The sequence below is a fragment of the Leptonotus elevatus genome, chromosome 13, assembly GCF_054856555.1.
Source record: "Leptonotus elevatus isolate MCC_2025b chromosome 13, RoL_Lele_1.0, whole genome shotgun sequence".
NCBI lineage: Eukaryota > Metazoa > Chordata > Actinopteri > Syngnathiformes > Syngnathidae > Leptonotus > Leptonotus elevatus.
In genome coordinates, this window is record NC_141251.1 from 1911957 (window position 1) to 1930118 (window position 18162).

The window sequence follows — 18162 nt, forward strand, 5'->3', positions numbered from 1 at the left end:
ACATGTTCGTAGCTTTCAGAGCAATCGAGCTCAATTTTAAGGAGGAAACAAGCTACAGGGCGAATCTGGTATCGATTTCTTTTGTCTGAAATTTCCGCTTACGTCATCCGCAGCCGGCTTAGTTTAAGGAAGCACGGCCGCTGATATATTTCCTTCAGGACCGCGGAGGAAATGTGAAGTAGAATAATGTCTGTTCTCGCTGTACTCCGTTTAGCAGCACGTTTTGTGACATTTCGGTCACGTTGTAAGGATGTTTATGTCACGAAGCGTGTCATTTGTCGTTCCTACACGAAAGTAAGTGTGGCCAAAAATCGCATCGATGCTGCGTTTATGAACCACTGTGAAACTGGAAACGTCCAATTTAGTTAACTTTTTGAAGTGTTTTAAAAAGTTTTCTATTTTCAGGAAACGCCCTTGGACCATCTCAGTCGTGATCTGGAGCGCTACAAGGACTTGAAGGCGCGTTTCAAGAGACATCTGAAGGCAACTTACAACAGGTTCTCAAAAGTACCTGACCACTCAGCGGTAATCATTGTGGAACGCCCGTTGAATGACCGCCTATAAAGTTAAACTACATCATTCTCAAATTCCATCTGATCTGTCTTGACAGGTGTATGCTCGTCATCATGTTTATTTTCTGGGAGGAAACGGCATCTACAGAATGGGAAAGAAAAAAAGTACGCACCTATGACGCATGCAACCCAAACAATCCATACGTGATATGAATTGTAGGCATTATTGCATCTTTAATGCAACATTAGGACATTTAACAGACAATTTATGATGCATAAATTATGCACAATAGTGGATCAAAAGTATTTGGACAATCATAGAGGCGTTTCATACATTATTTTAAGACAAATGAAGGCACTGTATTTTCGTAATTTTTTCTTCTCCTAATAATAGCTTATTTTTGTGGAATATTTTGTATTATCTTGTCCCAAGTTTTTTATTTTTGTCTACCTTTTTTTTCAGGCTAAAATTAGAATTGGGAAACTCACAATATATGAAAAATCAAATATTTAGTTTTTCCATGTTTTTTTTGTGTCTAACAATCAATTTCTATATTATTTTCAATTATTCTTGTATTATTTTCTATTGTTTGTATTAATGTTGTATTTTTGCCCAATCAATATTTTTTCTATTTGTTATATTTCAATCAACGTTTTAATATTTCAAAAAAAAATTAATCGTCTTTTTTCCTTATTTTTTAAAAAAAAAATCCCTCAAGTTTGCATTTTTGCAATATTAATAATTATACTTTCTTATAGTTTTTTATTTTTCATTCTCTATTCTATCATTTTGAACGTTATTACGCACTGATCTGAAATTCAGTTCTTGGATTTTCAACTTTATTGCTAATAAAAGCACCATTTTTGCTCGCAGGCGAGTCGGAACCAGAGCGAGTTCTGGACCTGGGATGGATCTCTGCAGGTGAGGAGGCACAAGAGTGGACTGTGCAGAGAATCCGACTTTCCCCCCAGGAGAAGCATCTTGCCGCCACTGTGAAGACACATGACACCCAAACAATGAGGTCAATACTGCAGAAGAGAATATTGACACATTTGTCTGTTCTGTTCAAATGAATGCATGAGGTCATGTGACATGTAACTCTGCAGGTGCGTGATTGTGAAGCTCGGCCAAAGAAACGTACTCACACTGGACGACGTCTTCAGCTTTGGTACTTTTTTAAAACGGCTTTAATAAGTAGAACAATGTCGACAAATGTATGACGTGATGTTTGTGTGTCGTAAGAGTGGGCCACAGATGAGGTGTTGTTTTACAGCATCCAGGAAGGTTTGAAATGCCAAAAAGTGTATCGTCTGGACCTGACACAAAATGGCAGCACGATACGATCCGTGTACGAGGAATCACAGCCGGAGTGAGTTTAAACAAACTTAAGTCTACCACCTTTTTGAGTGTGACATTTAAACAACCTAAAAAAATCCCTCTTGTGTTAGTAGTACATTAACAAATTCACCTGTTCACTAATTATTATTATTATATTTATATATATATACTTATTGTTTTTGTGCTCAGGCCTAAATCCTGTCAATATAAAAGTATTTCTTTGGAGCCAAGGAACTTTGTTGAAGTGATGGGAGGAGCTTCATTTAGTCAGGCTATATCCCAGTCTAATAAAAACGTAGTGGTTTGCCACCATCTTGTGGCATTTATCAACCTTTTTTAAAAAGCGGCAATTACTCTGACATTTTCGTTCCAGAGGCTATTTTCACATAGAGGTGTACTCACTTTTGTTGACAGTGATTCAGTCATTGAGGCTGAGCGTTGGAGTCGTTTGAGGTAAATTTACAGTTATAAAAGCTGTATACGGACTCATTGACATGTAGCATAGATATAATAGAATACTTGCAAAATGGGAGGAGTTAACTCATTCATTGGTAGTCATGTTCACTGAAGCAACCCCCTTCGCTCCCAACTGTTTTACTGGATTTTGACTGATTTTGCAAGGCCCACAGAATAGTGTGTTCTATTGCTATAAAAACATTAGTCTCTTCTTACATCAGGAAAAAAAAAGTATATTTCTATCTGTTTTGGTACTGCAGCAATTAGCATTAGAATGTAGCCAAGTTTCATAATTTTTCACAAATCTGTTTAAAACTGTGGGGGGGGGAACTTTTTTGCAATATGGCCCTGATTGATCTCTTTTGCTCTGCTGCCACCTGCTGGCCGTTTTTGTAATAACCATTGCTTTAAGCGTTCTCTTCAGTTCGGCTGCATCAAAGCCTTCTGTATGCTCTAGTATAAATATGTCTTTGGGATCATGATAATATTTAAAATAGAACATTTTTATAAATGTTGGGGCGCAAATGAGTTAATATATAATACTGTATGGTCAATTTTAACGGTATTTCCCCACCTCAGTGTTTTTGTGGAGGTGTCCCTCTCGAGAGACGGCCACTTGCTGATCATTACCGGCAGCAGCAGGAGCAGCTCGGAGGTGTTGCTCGTGGACGTTTCGGACCCCCGTCTGGAACCCGCCCTGGTTCAGGCGCGCCAGCCGGATCTGTTGTACTACGTAGAACACTGGAGGCGCAACTTGATCATACTCGCCAACACGGGGCCTGGACGGGAATATCAGGTAGAGAGAGTGTAATAATGACAAATTGTATCATTTTAAGATCGTGCCTCGGCTGTAGGCTAAAATATATATATTTTTTTTAATCATTCAAGGTGGTGAAGGCCCCCCTCTCTGAGCCCTCAATGATGTCATGGGACGCCATACTCACCCCACGTCCCGACACTGTGCTCAAAGACATGGATGTGGTCGGGGACCACTGCATACTGGTTGCCGTGACGACAAGCAACGAGCTTGAGTTTATTGTTGTCCCGCTCACCCGACCAAAGGAAACATATACTCTGCAGGTAAAAAAAATAAAATAAAATTGTTTTGGAATGTTTTACTGTATTCCACTCACTGACTTGCATACTTGAAGCTGCCCTCCTGGGCAAGCGTCGTTGAAACCAAGCGTCCAGGATTTGCAGACCAACGCGGCACATTGGAGTTTGTGATCTCCTCTCCAGTTTGTCCGCCGCTATCCTACCATCTTTACCCCGAGGATGGCCTCCTTTCATCAGGCTCGGGAGACACGCCCTCTCGCTTTCCAAAGGACCACGGGAACGACATCACTGCACGCTTGAAGGCCTGCAGCCAGGTACCAACAAGTGTTTTTTTTATATATACGTTTTAATACCGTGTTACAAAAATTCGATAAAAGTTAAATCATAAACGCATCATTAATTACTCCTGCATTTTGCATCCTAGGGAGTCGTTTCTAATATTTTGGCTACCTCAACATTTCACTGTGAATGTACTGTAACATATTGTTCAATACTTTTATTTTAGTAGTATTTTTATTTGAATTTATTAATATATTTATGTTATTGTGTACTTTTTTTTTCTTTATAGTTTTTTACCTTTATTTTTTAGTAATGTTTTATTGCAAAGAATGTGGGCAAGAAAAATGAAAATAAAAAAAAGATTGCTCTAATATAATTTGAATTAAAAAATGCAATTTTTGATGAAAAAAAATAGAAAGATGACATATTTTTATTTAAAATTAAGTAACACTTGAAATAATCAATTTGAAAGAAAAATTGAGGGGGGAAATTATTTTTTTTATTTAAAATAAAATAACACTTGAAATCATTATTTTCAATTTAAAAAATGTATTTTTTCAAAATTTTATTTCAAGTTTTGTTTCTTAATTTTAAATTAAAAAATACATTTTTCTTTCAAAAATTGCATTTTTAAATTCAAATTATATTACAGCACTATCTTTATTTATTTTGTATTTTTCTTGCACACATTCTTTGAAATAAAACATAACTAAAAAAAAAAAGTCAAAAGCTATAATAAGAAATTTTAGCTTTTAAAAAAAAATTCGACATAACATTAATATTAATATATTGAAATCTTTCCTTTTTTTTTTTATGCTGTTTGAGGCTTTGATGAGAATTGTATCCCTGGTGTAGGACGGTACCTTAGTGCCAGTGACGCTGTTTCACGATGTGGCATGCACGAAAAACACGCCTCTGCTGGTACACGTCTACGGAGCTTACGGCCGGGACGTCAACATGCGGTTCTGCCCGGATAAACGGTTTCTGCTGGAACAGGGCTGGGCTCTGGCCTACTGCCATATAAGGTAACATCCACCACCGTCACCAGTGGCGTGACAGAAATGGACGTTTGTATTGACGGACATGTTGCGTAGAGGGGGAGGAGAATGCGGGCTGACGTGGCAGAGACGAGCTCGTGTCGAGGGGAAGCACAGAGCAGTGGAGGACCTTCAAGCCTGCCTCGATCATCTCTTCTCCTCGGGGGTCTCGAGCCCTTCGAGGACCGTCCTCACCGCCCGCAGTGCCGGGGCCGTGCCGGTGGGGGCGCTGTGTAACAGGCGGCCGGACATGATGCGGGCGGTCATGTTGCAGGTACGCACTTCAGATACGTGACAATGGACTCATTTCAGCTCACTTCATAAGAAGCAGCATTTTGGCAAATTTCATTCTCTTATTACTCTGTTTTTATGAAGTACTATTTTTTCCTTACTAAAAACTAGTGCTGTCAAAGTTAAAGCATAAACTTATTAATTAATCACAATTTTTTTTTGCATGAATCATGTATTAATGCAGATTAATCACACTATTAATATAAAGGGAAAAGGAAGCACAAGTTGTGTTTGAGCAATAAACATAACTACATGCATTAAATTACAGCATTTAATAAATGTTTGCGTATGACAGTCAGAATATTTGTTAATGTCAAACTATTGGGGTCATTTTTTCCCATTTTATGCAAGTAATTAACTGATTAGAAAAAAAGAAGACGTCCTCATAACAATGTCGAAAAAATTAACACATAACAGGTGCTCTTTAAATTTAGCTGGCAAAATTTTTTGATAAAAAAGCCTTTTTAATTAAGCGACTAATCGCAATTAATCAAAATTCTAAGATGTGATTAATCAGATTTAAAAATTTGATTGTTTGACAAATGAATTGCATTTCCATGCAGGTAGCAATAAAGGTGGGCAACTCTAAATGCGAACTTTTCCCGACCCAAAAAATTAATAAATTGCTTAAAAATCGACTATATGACTGTGTGGTAAATGCTGAACAACGATTTTGTTGACTGTCTTCTAAAGCCGCTGGCATATTTTCACCATTTGACAGAGTCCTTTCCTGGATGTGCTGGGAACGATGGAGGACCCCAAACTGCCTCTCACGGTGAAGGACAGGGAAGAGTGGGGGGACCCTTTGGAAAACCCGCAACACAGGCTCAGCATCGCCTCCTATTGCCCAGTTCACAACATTACTCCTCAGGTAAAAAAAAGTGCACACCTTACCACCCCATTATCTTACTAATTTGAAGTTGTTGTTTTTATCGGAATGTACACACAATACAGTTTTCGCTAAACATTTTATGACAGCAGTTTGTTTTTGCACATTTACAACGTGTTTTAATTTATTTAAACACTTATTTTCCAAACCCTCTTTTTAGTGCTACCCGTCGATGCTGCTTACGGCCTACGCCGACGACAACAGGACACCTCTGGCCGGAACCCTGAAGTACGCTGAGAAGTTAAAGGAAGCAGCGCAAACTCACTTCAGAATGGCAGCTAGATCAGGTGCATGCGTAACGTTGTGAATTCATTGACTCGCAGCCATTTTCACTGAAGCAACCCCCTTCGCTCCCAGCTGTTTTACTGGATTTTGACTGATTTTGCAAGGCCCACAGAATATTGTGTTCTATTGCTATAGAAACATTAGTCTCTTCTTTCATCAGAAAAAAAGTATATGTCTATCTGTTTCTGTTTTGCAGCAATTTGCATTAGAATATAGCTAGCTAAGTTTCATCATTATTCACAAATCTTTTTAAAACAGTGGGGGGAAAGAGCTTTTCGCAACATGGCCCTGGTTGATCTCTTATACTCTGCTGCCACCTGCTGGCCGTTTTTGTAATAACTACCATTGCCATTATATTTCTCTTTGGTTCAGAGGCTGCACCAAAGCCTTCTGTATGCTCTAGCATAAAAAAACATATAAATACGTCTTTGGGTGCATGGTAATATTTAAAATGGAATGTATTTATACGTGTTTGGGAGCAAATGAGTTAAGGGATGTCCTCCATGTCAGAAATCATAATGCTTCCATTCAATGCAACGTAAGCGGAGGTCACCTTGCGGTCCAGTGTGTATGCGCGTGCTCGCTAATTGCGCTCCTTTCCCCCTTCTCGCTTCTAATCGGACTTCATCGCATCACCCGGCTTCAGTTGTTCATACGCCCACAGTGGCGCGAGGGGGGTAGGGTGGGTGGTGTCGGCGTTTGTGCGCATAATCTGGCTTCTCGGGAGTCTATTTGATAAAGTGCTGATGGCGAGGAGGGCGAGCGGCGGAGGCCCATTAGCATGGTAAAGAGATAGTGTATCAGAGCGAGAGATTAGACGCCACAGACTGGGAGCTGTCAAGGTCAAGACCGTGCTTGTGAAACAGCCGCAACTGCAGAGATGGGGAGGTGGAGGGTCAGGGCGCTGGGGGGGAAAGATCATCGGAATTGAAAGAGGATGGACGAGGAGACGGCAGAGAGTGAGAGGTGGATAGACAGGAAGTGGGAACTTTGTAAACTGACTTTTGTCTTCCCTCTTTACTTTCTTCTAGGACCTGAACCGAATATAGTCGTGAATATCCAACCTGGAGCCAATCACATGGGACCAGATGACTGGGAGTCCATATTGGAGGAGGTAAAAACTTGAATGGTAGTTTTTTAGAATCTTTTACATGCTGACACAATTAAGCTTTATTCATGCTAACATGTAAACACAATGGATTTATTCATGCCAGGCTCATAGCTGGTGATAACATTTTTTATATTTTGGATAAATTTCAACCCTACAGCGGCAACGCAAACCAAATTTGTACGCCAGAGCATCACTGAACTACATTAACGAGTGAAATCATAGTTAATAATAGTAAATATTTGAAAGAAAACAGGCCGTAAATATAAAGCAGTCAAACGAAACTCAGCATAGTTTGGAAAGAATAGTGTGTTTTTTTGTGAATTTATTTGATAGGGAGGTTTTTGGAGCCATTTGAAGTGCTCCTTGCATTTATTTATTTATTTCATTTTATTAATTTTTTTTGGTGAATTTATATGATAGGAAGGATTTTAGAGCCATTTTAAGTGCTCCTTCCATTTTGTAATTTTTTAATTTATTTTATGTATTTTTTTGTGAATTTATATGATTTTGAAAATACCACAAAGAGAACGGCAACTTGTCAAGTAGCATTTTAAACATACACAATGTGTACAAATGCTACCTAAACAAAAACACACTTGCTTGATCATTTATTTTTTTGGTACAAAACAAGAAAATGTTTAAACGTAAAAAATATTAAGACGTATACAATTCTTTGAAACGCTATAATTATGCAAGTTCCTTTTGGATGAAAATGTATTAGGTAATTTAAAAAAGGTGCAAATGTATACATTTAAACAACTCAAAATTTGTATTAATAATCTTTTTTTGTGTGCTGATTTTGTAATTGTGGAGTGTAATAATTGAAATTGTAATTGAATTTCAGATTAATTGCACTGCTCTACTCCTTGATTTTATTAGCGAGGTGGTTTCCTTCAGGCTCATCTTCCATTTGCTTAGTTTTGATTTGTTATCCATTGAGGAGTAAATGCGTCAAACCGTCTTTCCTACCTGCCACAGGAAGCCCTCCAGCTTGCATTTCTCTACAAGGAGTTGCACCTGGAACCTCCTCGTCCTCCACGCAGGAGGAAAAGATAAAGCAGGACAACAAAGGGACGAGGCTGCAGTGTTGCTTTCTTATTGAGTCATCTAATGAGATCCAATAGAAGATGAGCATGTTAGCATGTATAGAGAATGTCCATGGCGCTCAAATAACAGGCCTTCTCCGAGATGTAACACTGCCCCGGGCGGTTGGTGTGAAAGCGAGCGCGGGCGGAAAACTCAATCAGCAAACCCTCTCCCGCTTCGGTGGCGATCCCAGACTTGCTGACCGCTTTGCCGTCGTGGGCCCGGTCGGTGCTCATCAGAACCCGCAGCCGCTCTGGCAGCTCCGCGAGCGCCGAGAGGTCGGTGACGGCCGACCGGCGGCCGAAGTTGAGCACCAGCAGGAAGGCGCGGTCCAGCCCGTCCAGCTCTCGCAGGTAGGCGAAGACGTTGCGGTCGGCGTGGACGTGGCAGAACCAGCCGCGTTGGAGGGGCAGCTCCGACTGACGCAGCCGGCTCAGACGGCGGTACTGAGACAGCACCGAGCCTTCGTCTTGCTTCTGGACCTTGGGGGAGGGCGTGTGGAAACGAGTCAATGTGCTGTTGTTGAAATAGAATGTTTTTTGTCGGTCTGTTGAGTACCTCCACGTTGACAATTCTGTAGTTGGGATGCACGGGCAACCAGGTCACGTTGGTCTTGCTGTTGAAGCCCGCGTTGGCATCGGCACTCCACTGCATTGGAGAACGCTGAGGAGCTCCACCTGACACCTGCTCAAGACAATTAAAAAGAGTTTTGTCTTTACAAAGATTTCTACGTGTTGGAAATAAATTCATTCACTCAAGATAATAACGTTCACTTTTGATTGACCCAGTCCGAGGTACGACACTGCATTTGTAGCCATCTAATGTTAGACGCCAAAACGAGGAAAACAAAACACGTAAACTAGGGATGCACGATATTGGTGGCCGATAATTATCGGCAATTATCAACCAATTTGACGTCATACAGATAAACCAGATGATAAAGAAATCCAGCGATAATAATAGACATGCCACGGTTGGTCCATCCAACTCCTCAACCACTCCCCTCTTCTATGGTAGTGTTGCGTATTTGTGACATCATAATGTGCGCGACAGAAGATGCATCGAATCAAAATGAGTTGCTGGTTGTCTTTGAAGCAGAGATATCAATAAAATTCAGCTTCATGGTGCTTTACACAATATTTAAATGTATTTGTACATGTTGGACTTATAATAGGACTCCAAAGTATATTTGTGTTCAAGTTAATTTTGCAAGCAATTATCGGCTTGCTTATCAGTTATCGGTACTTTCAAAATGATTGATTTATTGGTATCGGTTGAAAATAGCATTATCGTGCATCCCTAATGTAAACACCATTCTTCTTTACAAAAATGGTGCAAAAATGTTTTATATTAATGGCATAAACAATTTGAAAATTGAAAAAAAAAATCTAAATTATCTCCCCCAAAAAAACAAAAAAAATATTGCATTTATAAGGTTTTTAGAAGGCTTTAATTTTGATAAATTGTGGAACATTTTACAAATAGCTAGTTCTGGTTCCTAATAGTTATTTAGATGTTTATTAAATTGTACATCTAATTCATTTTCCTTGCATTTCTCTAATGTTACAAAAATAATTTTGTTTATAATTTAATACCATACTTTATTAGGGATGAACTGATACTTCTTTTTTTAGACTACGTATTTTAATCAAATACTGTTTAAAAAAAACAAAATTTATTTCAAATATAATCCTTTTTAAACACAAAATCAAATATTGTTCAAAACAAACTTTTATTGAACATAAAATAAATAAGAATATGATAAGATGTCATGTAGTGCCTGCAAAACCGACATCCAATAATATACTAAACGTGTTTTTGCTTACCGCATTGTATCTGCCAGCTGAATCCTGAAAGTGACTCTCAGTCACGTTACCGTCCTCCATGCCAATCTCCTCGCCATAGTAAGTGGTGGGCGTACCAGGAAGCGTCAGCAGGAGCATGTTGATGACCCGCGTGTAACGCTGACCTGCCCTGGAGACGACGCGAGGCGTGTTGTGATTCCCGACCTGATTTGTGGACAATGAACAATTGACTGCATTGCGGTCAGGATGATTACTAAGGCAATGATTGCGACTCACCAGCCAGTTGGGCCAGCGTCCGGTGGGCATGTTGGCCATCCACAGATGCACCAGATATTTGACCCACAGGCCGTTGGTGTTGACAGGCAAGTCCACAAGGTAGAAGTTGATAGGGAAGTTGCTTTCTTTCACCAGAGACGTCCCGTAGTACATCATTGTCTTTTCCACCTCGGGGCCATCAAACGAATCGGTCACCATTAACCTGAAGCACAGACATAACTCATGTGGTGGGCCAAAATAAAATTTCCTGTATTGTAATCCATCTTTAACTCATTTGCTCCCAAAAACGTATAAATAAGTTTTTGGGGACCAAATGAAAATGAAATAAATAAATAAGTTTTTTAATACTTTGTCCTTCACTCCCAAAACGTATTTATATGTTTTTTATGTGTGTGTGTGTGTGTGGGGGGGGGGGGGGGGGGGGGGGTGTTTTTATGCTAGATCATACAGAAGGCTTTGATGCAGTCTCTGACCTGAAGAGGTCGCTAAAAGCAATGGTAGTTATTACAAAAACAGCCAGCAGGTGGCAGCAGAGTATAAGAGATCAGCCAGGCCCATGATGCAACAAGCTCTTTTCCCCAGTATTTTCAACAGGTTTGTGAATAATGATGAAACTTAGCTATATTCTAATGCTAATTGCTGTAAAACGGAAACAGATACAAATGTACTTTTTTTCTTGACGAAAGAAGAGACTCCAATCTTTTTTTTTGGGTAGGTTGCATGTTTTTATAGCAATAGAACACAATATTCTGTGGGCCTTGCAAAATCAGTCAAAATCCAGTAAAACAACCGGGATTTTATATTTTATATATTTATTTTAAAATTGTACATGAAAAATAATGACATTATACACATTAATTATAGACAAAATATGAACTTTTTACTGCTGAAAATGGCTCAACGAGTCAAGTATCCCTTTAACAATTTACCACAATATTACCTGTATCTGCCCGGTTCCCGGCTGAAGACGTCCATGTGAGCCCTCCACTCCCTCAGCATATCATGCAAGCCCAGCTGCGTGGTGGTGAAGTCGTGGTGGAGGTCCCGCTCAGACATCACCGACTCCTGGAACAGGACAGCATACAGTCAGCCGTTCATTTTCTACAGCGCTTGTCCTCACTAGGCTGGTGGGTGGGCTGGAGGTTCTCTGGTCACCATTCAATTGCAGAACACTTGCATTCACACTGATGGACAGTTACAGTCTTCCGTGAAGCTAACAGCTTGTTTTTGGAATGTGATGTAGAGAAGTTTAGCTTAGTACTTTCACCATGGAGCTGTTTTTCCCTTACTAAAGGCTCAAAATAGAGGGAGTGGATTCTCACTTCCGTCCCACACCAAATATCCCATCCATCCCAGTCCTGGACCATAGTAAAACCATATGACTCCTAGTCACGTACCTCTCCTATTTTGGAGGTCAGCTACATTTAAATAAATAAAAATATATACAAATCAGTTTAGAAAAAACATATGTCTGTTGTTTTTTTGTTTTTTTCCCTACTGCTCCTGTGAGCTTTTTAACCTGTACTGTCCCAATCCCGTGATTAAAGATAAAGTCGTAAAGGTAAAGGTAAAGTTGAATACCCCCCCCCCCCCCAAAAAAAAAAGAATCCTGCGGGTTATACATTACATTTCGGTGTAGGTCTCATTCAGGCTTTCCTTTTTTTTCCACTTTTGTTAACAACACAACGCATTTCTGAGAGTTCATAGCCTTATTTAGTTTCACTTATAATCTGTAATTACACTTACATGAATCCATACAACAAAATTGTGACACAGGTAGCACGGGTCGGTATCCATAAAAGTGTACAAATTGGTTGGGATTGGGGTTGAGACTTTTGTACTTTTTATGGAACATCTTTTTTTTTTGCGATACTGGTCTTGCATCAGATCTCAATTGTGCAAGTTTATCAGTGACACGTGTGTGCATTAAAAATAAAAAATCATTAATGAAACGTTTTCTGCTGGAACAGCAGTTTGAACTCTGCGGCTCACTTTTGAAGGTGGCATCTTTAGTGGCCTATCTATAATAAAAAAAAATTAAAAGTCTGCTATAATGTGTAATAGCAGATAGCTGGCCTGCCTCTGATTGGCTGGATCGTTTGACAAAAGACACACCGAGTTGTGTTTGGTAATAACATGAACTCTTCATTGTGTGCGACTGGGGAGCCATCACACGCCACTGAAGTGCAGCTTGGCCCTGAATAGTGATTTGAGTGCAATCCTGCAGTATAATAATGCTGCAGCGCCACCAGTTAATCCACTCAAATATGCCTCTAATCTTCCCGCCCACACACACAAAAAAAAAAAAGTGCTATCTTCACTAAATGCCAAAATACTTATGCAGGCAACTGATGGCGCCAAAACTCACGGGAGGCTTGCTGGGGTCCACCTGTGGCTCGTCCCTCAGGTGCGCGGCCTCCAGCAGGTACTTGACGGCGTCCATGCGGAAGCCGTCCACTCCCTTGTCCAGCCAGAATTGGATGATATCCTGAAATTGAAGGCGTTTGAAAACATATATAATAATCACAAGGGGGGCAATTCTCACTTGCACTTTGAGCAGCGTGACAGCAGTTAAAAGCGCACAAACTCAAGTTAATGTGTAATATCATGGGGATGTTTCAGCAGTTGACGCCAAGTAGCCAAGACAACGTTGGCAGTAAAATGATTTTGCTGGGAGAGGATATTCTGTTCGATAAGTAACGATGCTAAAATGTTACGTAAAAATTACCTACAGCATTTCAATCTTGAGGAGAAACCAAGTCAAAAAAAAAATCTGTACAATATATTCTATGCAGCAGCACTAGACTAAACTAATTGTGGAATAAAGCAGAAAATTCCGCCTGTTTTATTCATCTCAGCGGCGGCCATTTTGCCTGTCAACTGAAAATAACATCTCAGCATCAAAGGGCTCAGGTCATAACCGTCACGGCTCTGTGTTTCATCATGTGACGATCGCAAGCGATCCATTTTGCTGCTTGTCTTTTCACCGCTTTTGTGCTTAGGCCAAAGCTTGGGTAACAAAATAAACTAAAAACAAAAATGCTTTTTAAAAAAACAAAAACTGAAACTACATTTTATGTTTACAAAACTACTATAATTATAGCAAAATGTCCTTCATTTTATAGTCTTTGGGGATGATTGTAAGTATATTTTAATTAACCGGAATAAGGACGTTTGAAAGTGTTCCACACAGAATTGACGTCATCTAGCAGCAGCCAATAGAAAAGCAACAGATGACGTAGTTCCTAGGCGACAATTTTGTGCGCCTGACTTTTGGCTCCAATGGTTCGCCACCTCTTTTTTCATTTAACTCAGCCAAAACGCAACGCTAGGTAATAAATTTGTTATTTTTTTCATTTTTGCCATGGTGTTTATTAAATATTGTGCACAAGTAATACACATAAAAAAATAAAAATAAAACCAAAACTGAAACTAACAAAACTAAACTTTTTTTTTTTATAACTAAAACTAATTAAAACTACCAGAACCACCCTGAAAACTAATTAAAACTAACTAAATTTAAAAAACTCAAAACGGAATAAAAACCAACTCAAAAGAAAATTCCAAAACTATAATAACCCTGGTTTGAAGTGAGGTGAGGAGCTTCATTTCGTCTGGCCAAAGCCTTTTCTCATGGAATTGCTTTGCTGCCATCTTGTGGCATCTCTAGGCAATTGCTGGCAGATTTTCGCTACTTGTGGCGAGGGTTCCTTTCACTTTCTGATCCATTGGCGACTCAAAAATGCCACGTTACCTCCACAACACCCACGCACACATGCGCTGCTGTCATCTTACAAGCATCTCCTGGCGGACGCGAGGGTTTCGGAAGTTCAGGTCTGGTTGCTCCTTCAGGAACTGGTGCAGGTAACACTGTCCTCGAACCTCGTCGTACGTCCACGATGAGTTTCCGAACACACTCACCTGAAAGACAGGAAGTGCAGAGATGTAAATAGGAACTCAAAATAAGAATTTTCTTTGAACGTCACAAGCCCGAGGCTACTTTGATGTTCAAACTTCTCGGTTTGAGATTGGTAGATTAGACCTGAGCCTACCCAATTATTGGGCTTGGGTCCTGTTGCATTGCAGTCAGCCCAGACATAGTAGTCGTCGTAGTGCGGATCTCTGGCACGACTCATGTTGAACCAGCGGTGCTTGTCGCTGGTGTGATTGGGAATGAAGTCCATGATGAGCTTCAAACCTGGCGGAAGCGGAGAAAGTCACATCCCTGTTGTAAAGAGTGTTGACACCGTCGCGTTCCGAGAACGGGTTAAGGGCTTCACCTAATTTGTGCATCTCCGCCAAAAGGTCATCGAAGTCCTGCATGGTGCCGAAGAGCGGGTCGACAGCCCGGAAATCTTCCACGTCGTAGCCTGAGTCCCTCATGGGAGAGCGGTAGAAAGGGCTGACCCAAACCGACTTGATGTTCAGGTACTCAAAATGGCTCAGCTTCTCCTGAATGCCTGACAAGTGCACACGTGCAAACCAGGCATTAACATTTTTTAGCGTAATTAATCGCATGACTTCAATAATTAACTCATGATTAATCGCATATTTTATATCTATTCTAAATGTACAATAAAATGTAAAATAAAATATTTTTTTCTAAGTTTTCATACTCTTGTTAACATAAAAATGAGACTCATGATTAATCGCATATTTTATATCTATTCTAAATGTACAATAAAATGTAAAATAAAATAAAAATTTCTAAGTTTTCATACTCTTGTTAACATAAAAATGAGACTAATAGAAATATGGCTGCATCTTTTAGTCATTGATACAGTAATTTCCTAATCATAAAATTGAGTTAAAATTTAAAAATACATAATGTACTGAAAAAAACAAGTGTAATATTGATTTGTGTTGAGGTCATTTTTCTGCCACTAAATGGCATAACTGCAATTGGTCACAGCTCGGTCCATTTTTCTTTTCATATTAAGAGCCATCTAATCTTTAACATGAAGTAACTTGTGAAATTATTTTTAAAATTGTAAAATACAACTTGACCCCAGTGTCCACAAATATATTTTATATAAATGTATTACTGCTAAATTTTGAGGTGTCTGCTGCGTTGCGACTGAAATTCCCCCAGTATAGGCTTTCCAAAATGAGTGGCATTAAAGGAACTTTAAATTAAGTCAAAATGAACGCACTAATTTTGACACCCCTCAAATTTACACAACTACTCATTCATTAAAATTTAACATGATTTCAAAAACTTGACAGCACTTTCCCAGCAAACTATCATTTGAATTCTGCCTAGCAACAAGTATCCAGGATATGCCGTGATGCCGACTCACCTTTGAGGTCTCCCACTCCGTCACCATCAGAGTCCCTGAAGGAGCGGGGGTACACCTGGTAGACGGGGGACACCTGCCACCAGTTGAGGCAGCGTGGCGACAGCGCCACCACGGTGACGGTGAGTGCCAACAGCGTCAGTGTGCACGCCACTATCAGCCAGAACAGGATCTCCCGCAGGACTCGGTAGCAGGCCCGCGACGAATAAAGCAGCAGCACCTCTTTGGGCATGCCGGCGTACGGCTTGATCTGCGTGTACTCCTCATCAGGGGGGTCCACCGCCTTCGCTTCCGGCTCCACGGGAGCAGCGGCGATCATGTCCTCCGCAGGCTTGCCGTCTTCTATGTCCTGGAAAGCCGGATTCACGGTGGCGAGCTCCATGTTGTCGGCGACTTTATTGAGTTGAATGTTGCGTCTTTCTTGATGTGTGTGAAGGTCAGGGTTCCTTCCTTTGTTTTTATCTCTCCCACGCACATGCGCACTGTGATAGGCCAACCTGAGGAATGTGGGGGCAATAGTTAGAGATTAGTTTGCCCTGCAGAAAGAGCTTATGTATGGTTATTGGAGTTTACAAAGTTAATCCAAACTGAGCAGTGAGCACTAATATTATTTCTTTCAGAGCTTATTGCTGCCACATCATGAATAAAAGTTTTGTATCATGTTATAACATGAAAATAGGAAATGTAGCGATTTGATTTGGTTCAGTTAAATCAAAACACATTTTCCACTTTTTTCACCGCTATGTGGTAAGTTTTATGTTATAACCGCTTAAAGTTAAATTATCCCATTATAACGTGGTAAGCTATCACGTTATATTGTGGTAAGCTATGACGTTATAACTGGTTAATGTTAAATTATAATGTGGTAAGATATCACGTTATAATCAGTTAACGTTATGTTAGCCCATTATAATGTGGTAAGTTATCACTTTATAACCGGTTAATGTTAAAATATCCCTTTATAACGTGGTTAGCCATCACGTTATAAAAGGTTGACGTTAAGTTATCCTGTTATAGCGTGGTAAGTTATCGATCAGTTAATGTTATGCTATCCAGTTATGTGTTAAGTTATCACTCTATAACCAGTTAATGTTAAGTTATCCTGTTATAATGTGGTAAGCTCCCGTTATAACGTGGTAAGTTATCAATCAGTTAATGTTACGCTATCCCGGTATAATGTGGAAAGTTATCACTTTATAACCGTTTTTTGTCAAGTTATCCCGTTATATTGTGGTAAGCTATCATGTTATAACCGTTAAATTATTCCGTTATAACGTGGTAAGCTATCACGTTATAATCGGTTAACTGCAATGTTATTCTCTGTTATAACGTGGCAAGTTATCGCGTTATAACAGAACAACGTGATCACCTCATAACGTGGTAAGTTTGGATTCCGCATTTGGCAGAAGAAAACATAGCAATTCCTTCTAGTTCATGTCAGTCTGAGCCCTAAGTGTGCCTTTTTAAATACAGCAAGTTATGATATCGAACCTTTTTTTCCCCCTGGAGTGGCAGCAATAAGTTTCCATTATTTGTAACATAACAGGCACAATAAATTGTGAGGTAAATCTTGATCAAGACACTTGACACTTCCATTTACCTGACTACTACTTGTCGTGGTGCAGATTGCGTGGAACATTCTGCAGTGTCTGTGCACAGAGAAAAGCATACAAGCACAACACGCACATCGGCAACACAGGGAATTTGGGTTCACTTGATGGCAACAGACAAAAGCCAGTTCCCACTGGGTCTCAAATCAAATCTTTTAACATTCACAGTCAGAATGTCATGGCCATGAAGACCTTCAATGGAACTTGTGAATTTCCCGTCTTTCATCATATTTTAACTGTAGTGAATTGTTAGACAACAATCAAACCGTGTCCAGATGTGGAAGATGTTTGGGATCATTTTTGTTTTATGGCAACAAACAAAGTAGCAGCTACTCCATAGAATTTAGCTTCTTTTTTCTTTTTTTATTGAAATTTACAGACAACTATTCAGGTAAAGGACCGAAAGATTGTCAATATATATTAACAAAGTATCGTGAGAAACAATGGCACAGTTGATTGGAGATCTTTTCCATTCAAACCTCAAGGTCGTTTTTGTTGTTTTATCATTTGTAGTGTCATTAAAGCAAAAGAGTCAATCACACTGTTTTGCTTGACATTTTTTTCCCACGTCTGGTCAGAAACCGGTGTTTTTAGTGAAACCAAACCATGTTCTACTGCTGATTACCGAAGAACAGAAAAAGCTAGAAGCAAACATTTTCAAACTTTTCAAGGTGAACGAGGAGAATTTATTTTTCTGATAACGATCTCGTTCATCAAATCAGGTATGTTGATGGAGGGAGACATGGAAAGGAGGACATATTCCACAATGGAGGACTCATAAGTAATGTCCAGAGAGGCGGCAACAAAGAGAATTTGGGTCCATTTTAATTTAT

General features: G+C 39.7%; 2 protein-coding genes and 1 long non-coding RNA gene across 3 annotated transcripts; 1 reads left to right on the forward strand and 2 right to left on the reverse strand.

The window, feature by feature from the left end:
* The first annotated feature begins 133 nt into the window (after positions 1-133).
* On the forward strand, positions 134-9230 carry prepl (prolyl endopeptidase like). Its single transcript, XM_086093317.1, has 15 exons — positions 134-294; positions 406-525; positions 611-677; positions 1387-1534; positions 1620-1681; positions 1756-1882; positions 2887-3103; positions 3196-3387; positions 3459-3677; positions 4498-4667; positions 4737-4953; positions 5692-5841; positions 6020-6146; positions 7176-7258; positions 8234-9230. Exons 1-15 carry the CDS (start codon positions 187-189, stop codon positions 8309-8311), a joined length of 2085 nt encoding a protein of 694 aa, XP_085949443.1. The 5' UTR covers positions 134-186; the 3' UTR covers positions 8312-9230.
* LOC147163433 (uncharacterized) lies at positions 1253-4024 on the reverse strand. The gene is made up of 4 exons (XR_015096921.1): positions 3453-4024; positions 3252-3381; positions 2882-3086; positions 1253-1503 (listed from the first exon to the last, which is right to left on the reverse strand). It is a non-coding gene; the product is annotated as an uncharacterized LOC147163433 (long non-coding RNA).
* Positions 6766-17729, reverse strand: slc3a1 (solute carrier family 3 member 1). The gene is made up of 11 exons (XM_086093318.1): positions 17320-17729; positions 15723-16216; positions 14703-14882; positions 14475-14620; positions 14218-14343; positions 12791-12910; positions 11363-11487; positions 10423-10624; positions 10168-10350; positions 8900-9025; positions 6766-8823 (listed from the first exon to the last, which is right to left on the reverse strand). The coding sequence occupies exons 2-11, from the start codon at positions 16099-16101 to the stop codon at positions 8392-8394; spliced, it is 2019 nt and encodes a 672-aa protein (XP_085949444.1). The 5' UTR covers positions 16102-16216; positions 17320-17729; the 3' UTR covers positions 6766-8391.
* Positions 17730-18162: the final 433 nt, after the last annotated feature.

What these genes read in the sequence shown, in the direction of transcription:
- prepl (XM_086093317.1), top strand. Translation starts at nt 187, where the DNA reads ATGTCTGTTCTCGCTGTACTCCGTTTAGCAGCACGTTTTGTGACATTT. An exon ending in TGCGGGCGGTCATGTTGCAG is followed by an intron (nt 4,954 to 5,691) that starts GTACGCACTTCA and finishes ACCATTTGACAG; the next exon opens with AGTCCTTTCCTGGATGTGCT. An exon ending in CAGAATGGCAGCTAGATCAG is followed by an intron (nt 6,147 to 7,175) that starts GTGCATGCGTAA and finishes ACTTTCTTCTAG; the next exon opens with GACCTGAACCGAATATAGTC.
- slc3a1 (XM_086093318.1), bottom strand. Translation starts at nt 16,101, where the DNA reads ATGGAGCTCGCCACCGTGAATCCGGCTTTCCAGGACATAGAAGACGGC. An exon ending in GACCCAAGCCCAATAATTGG is followed by an intron (nt 14,344 to 14,474) that starts GTAGGCTCAGGT and finishes CCTGTCTTTCAG; the next exon opens with GTGAGTGTGTTCGGAAACTC. An exon ending in CGGGAACCGGGCAGATACAG is followed by an intron (nt 10,625 to 11,362) that starts GTAATATTGTGG and finishes TCTGTGCTTCAG; the next exon opens with GTTAATGGTGACCGATTCGT.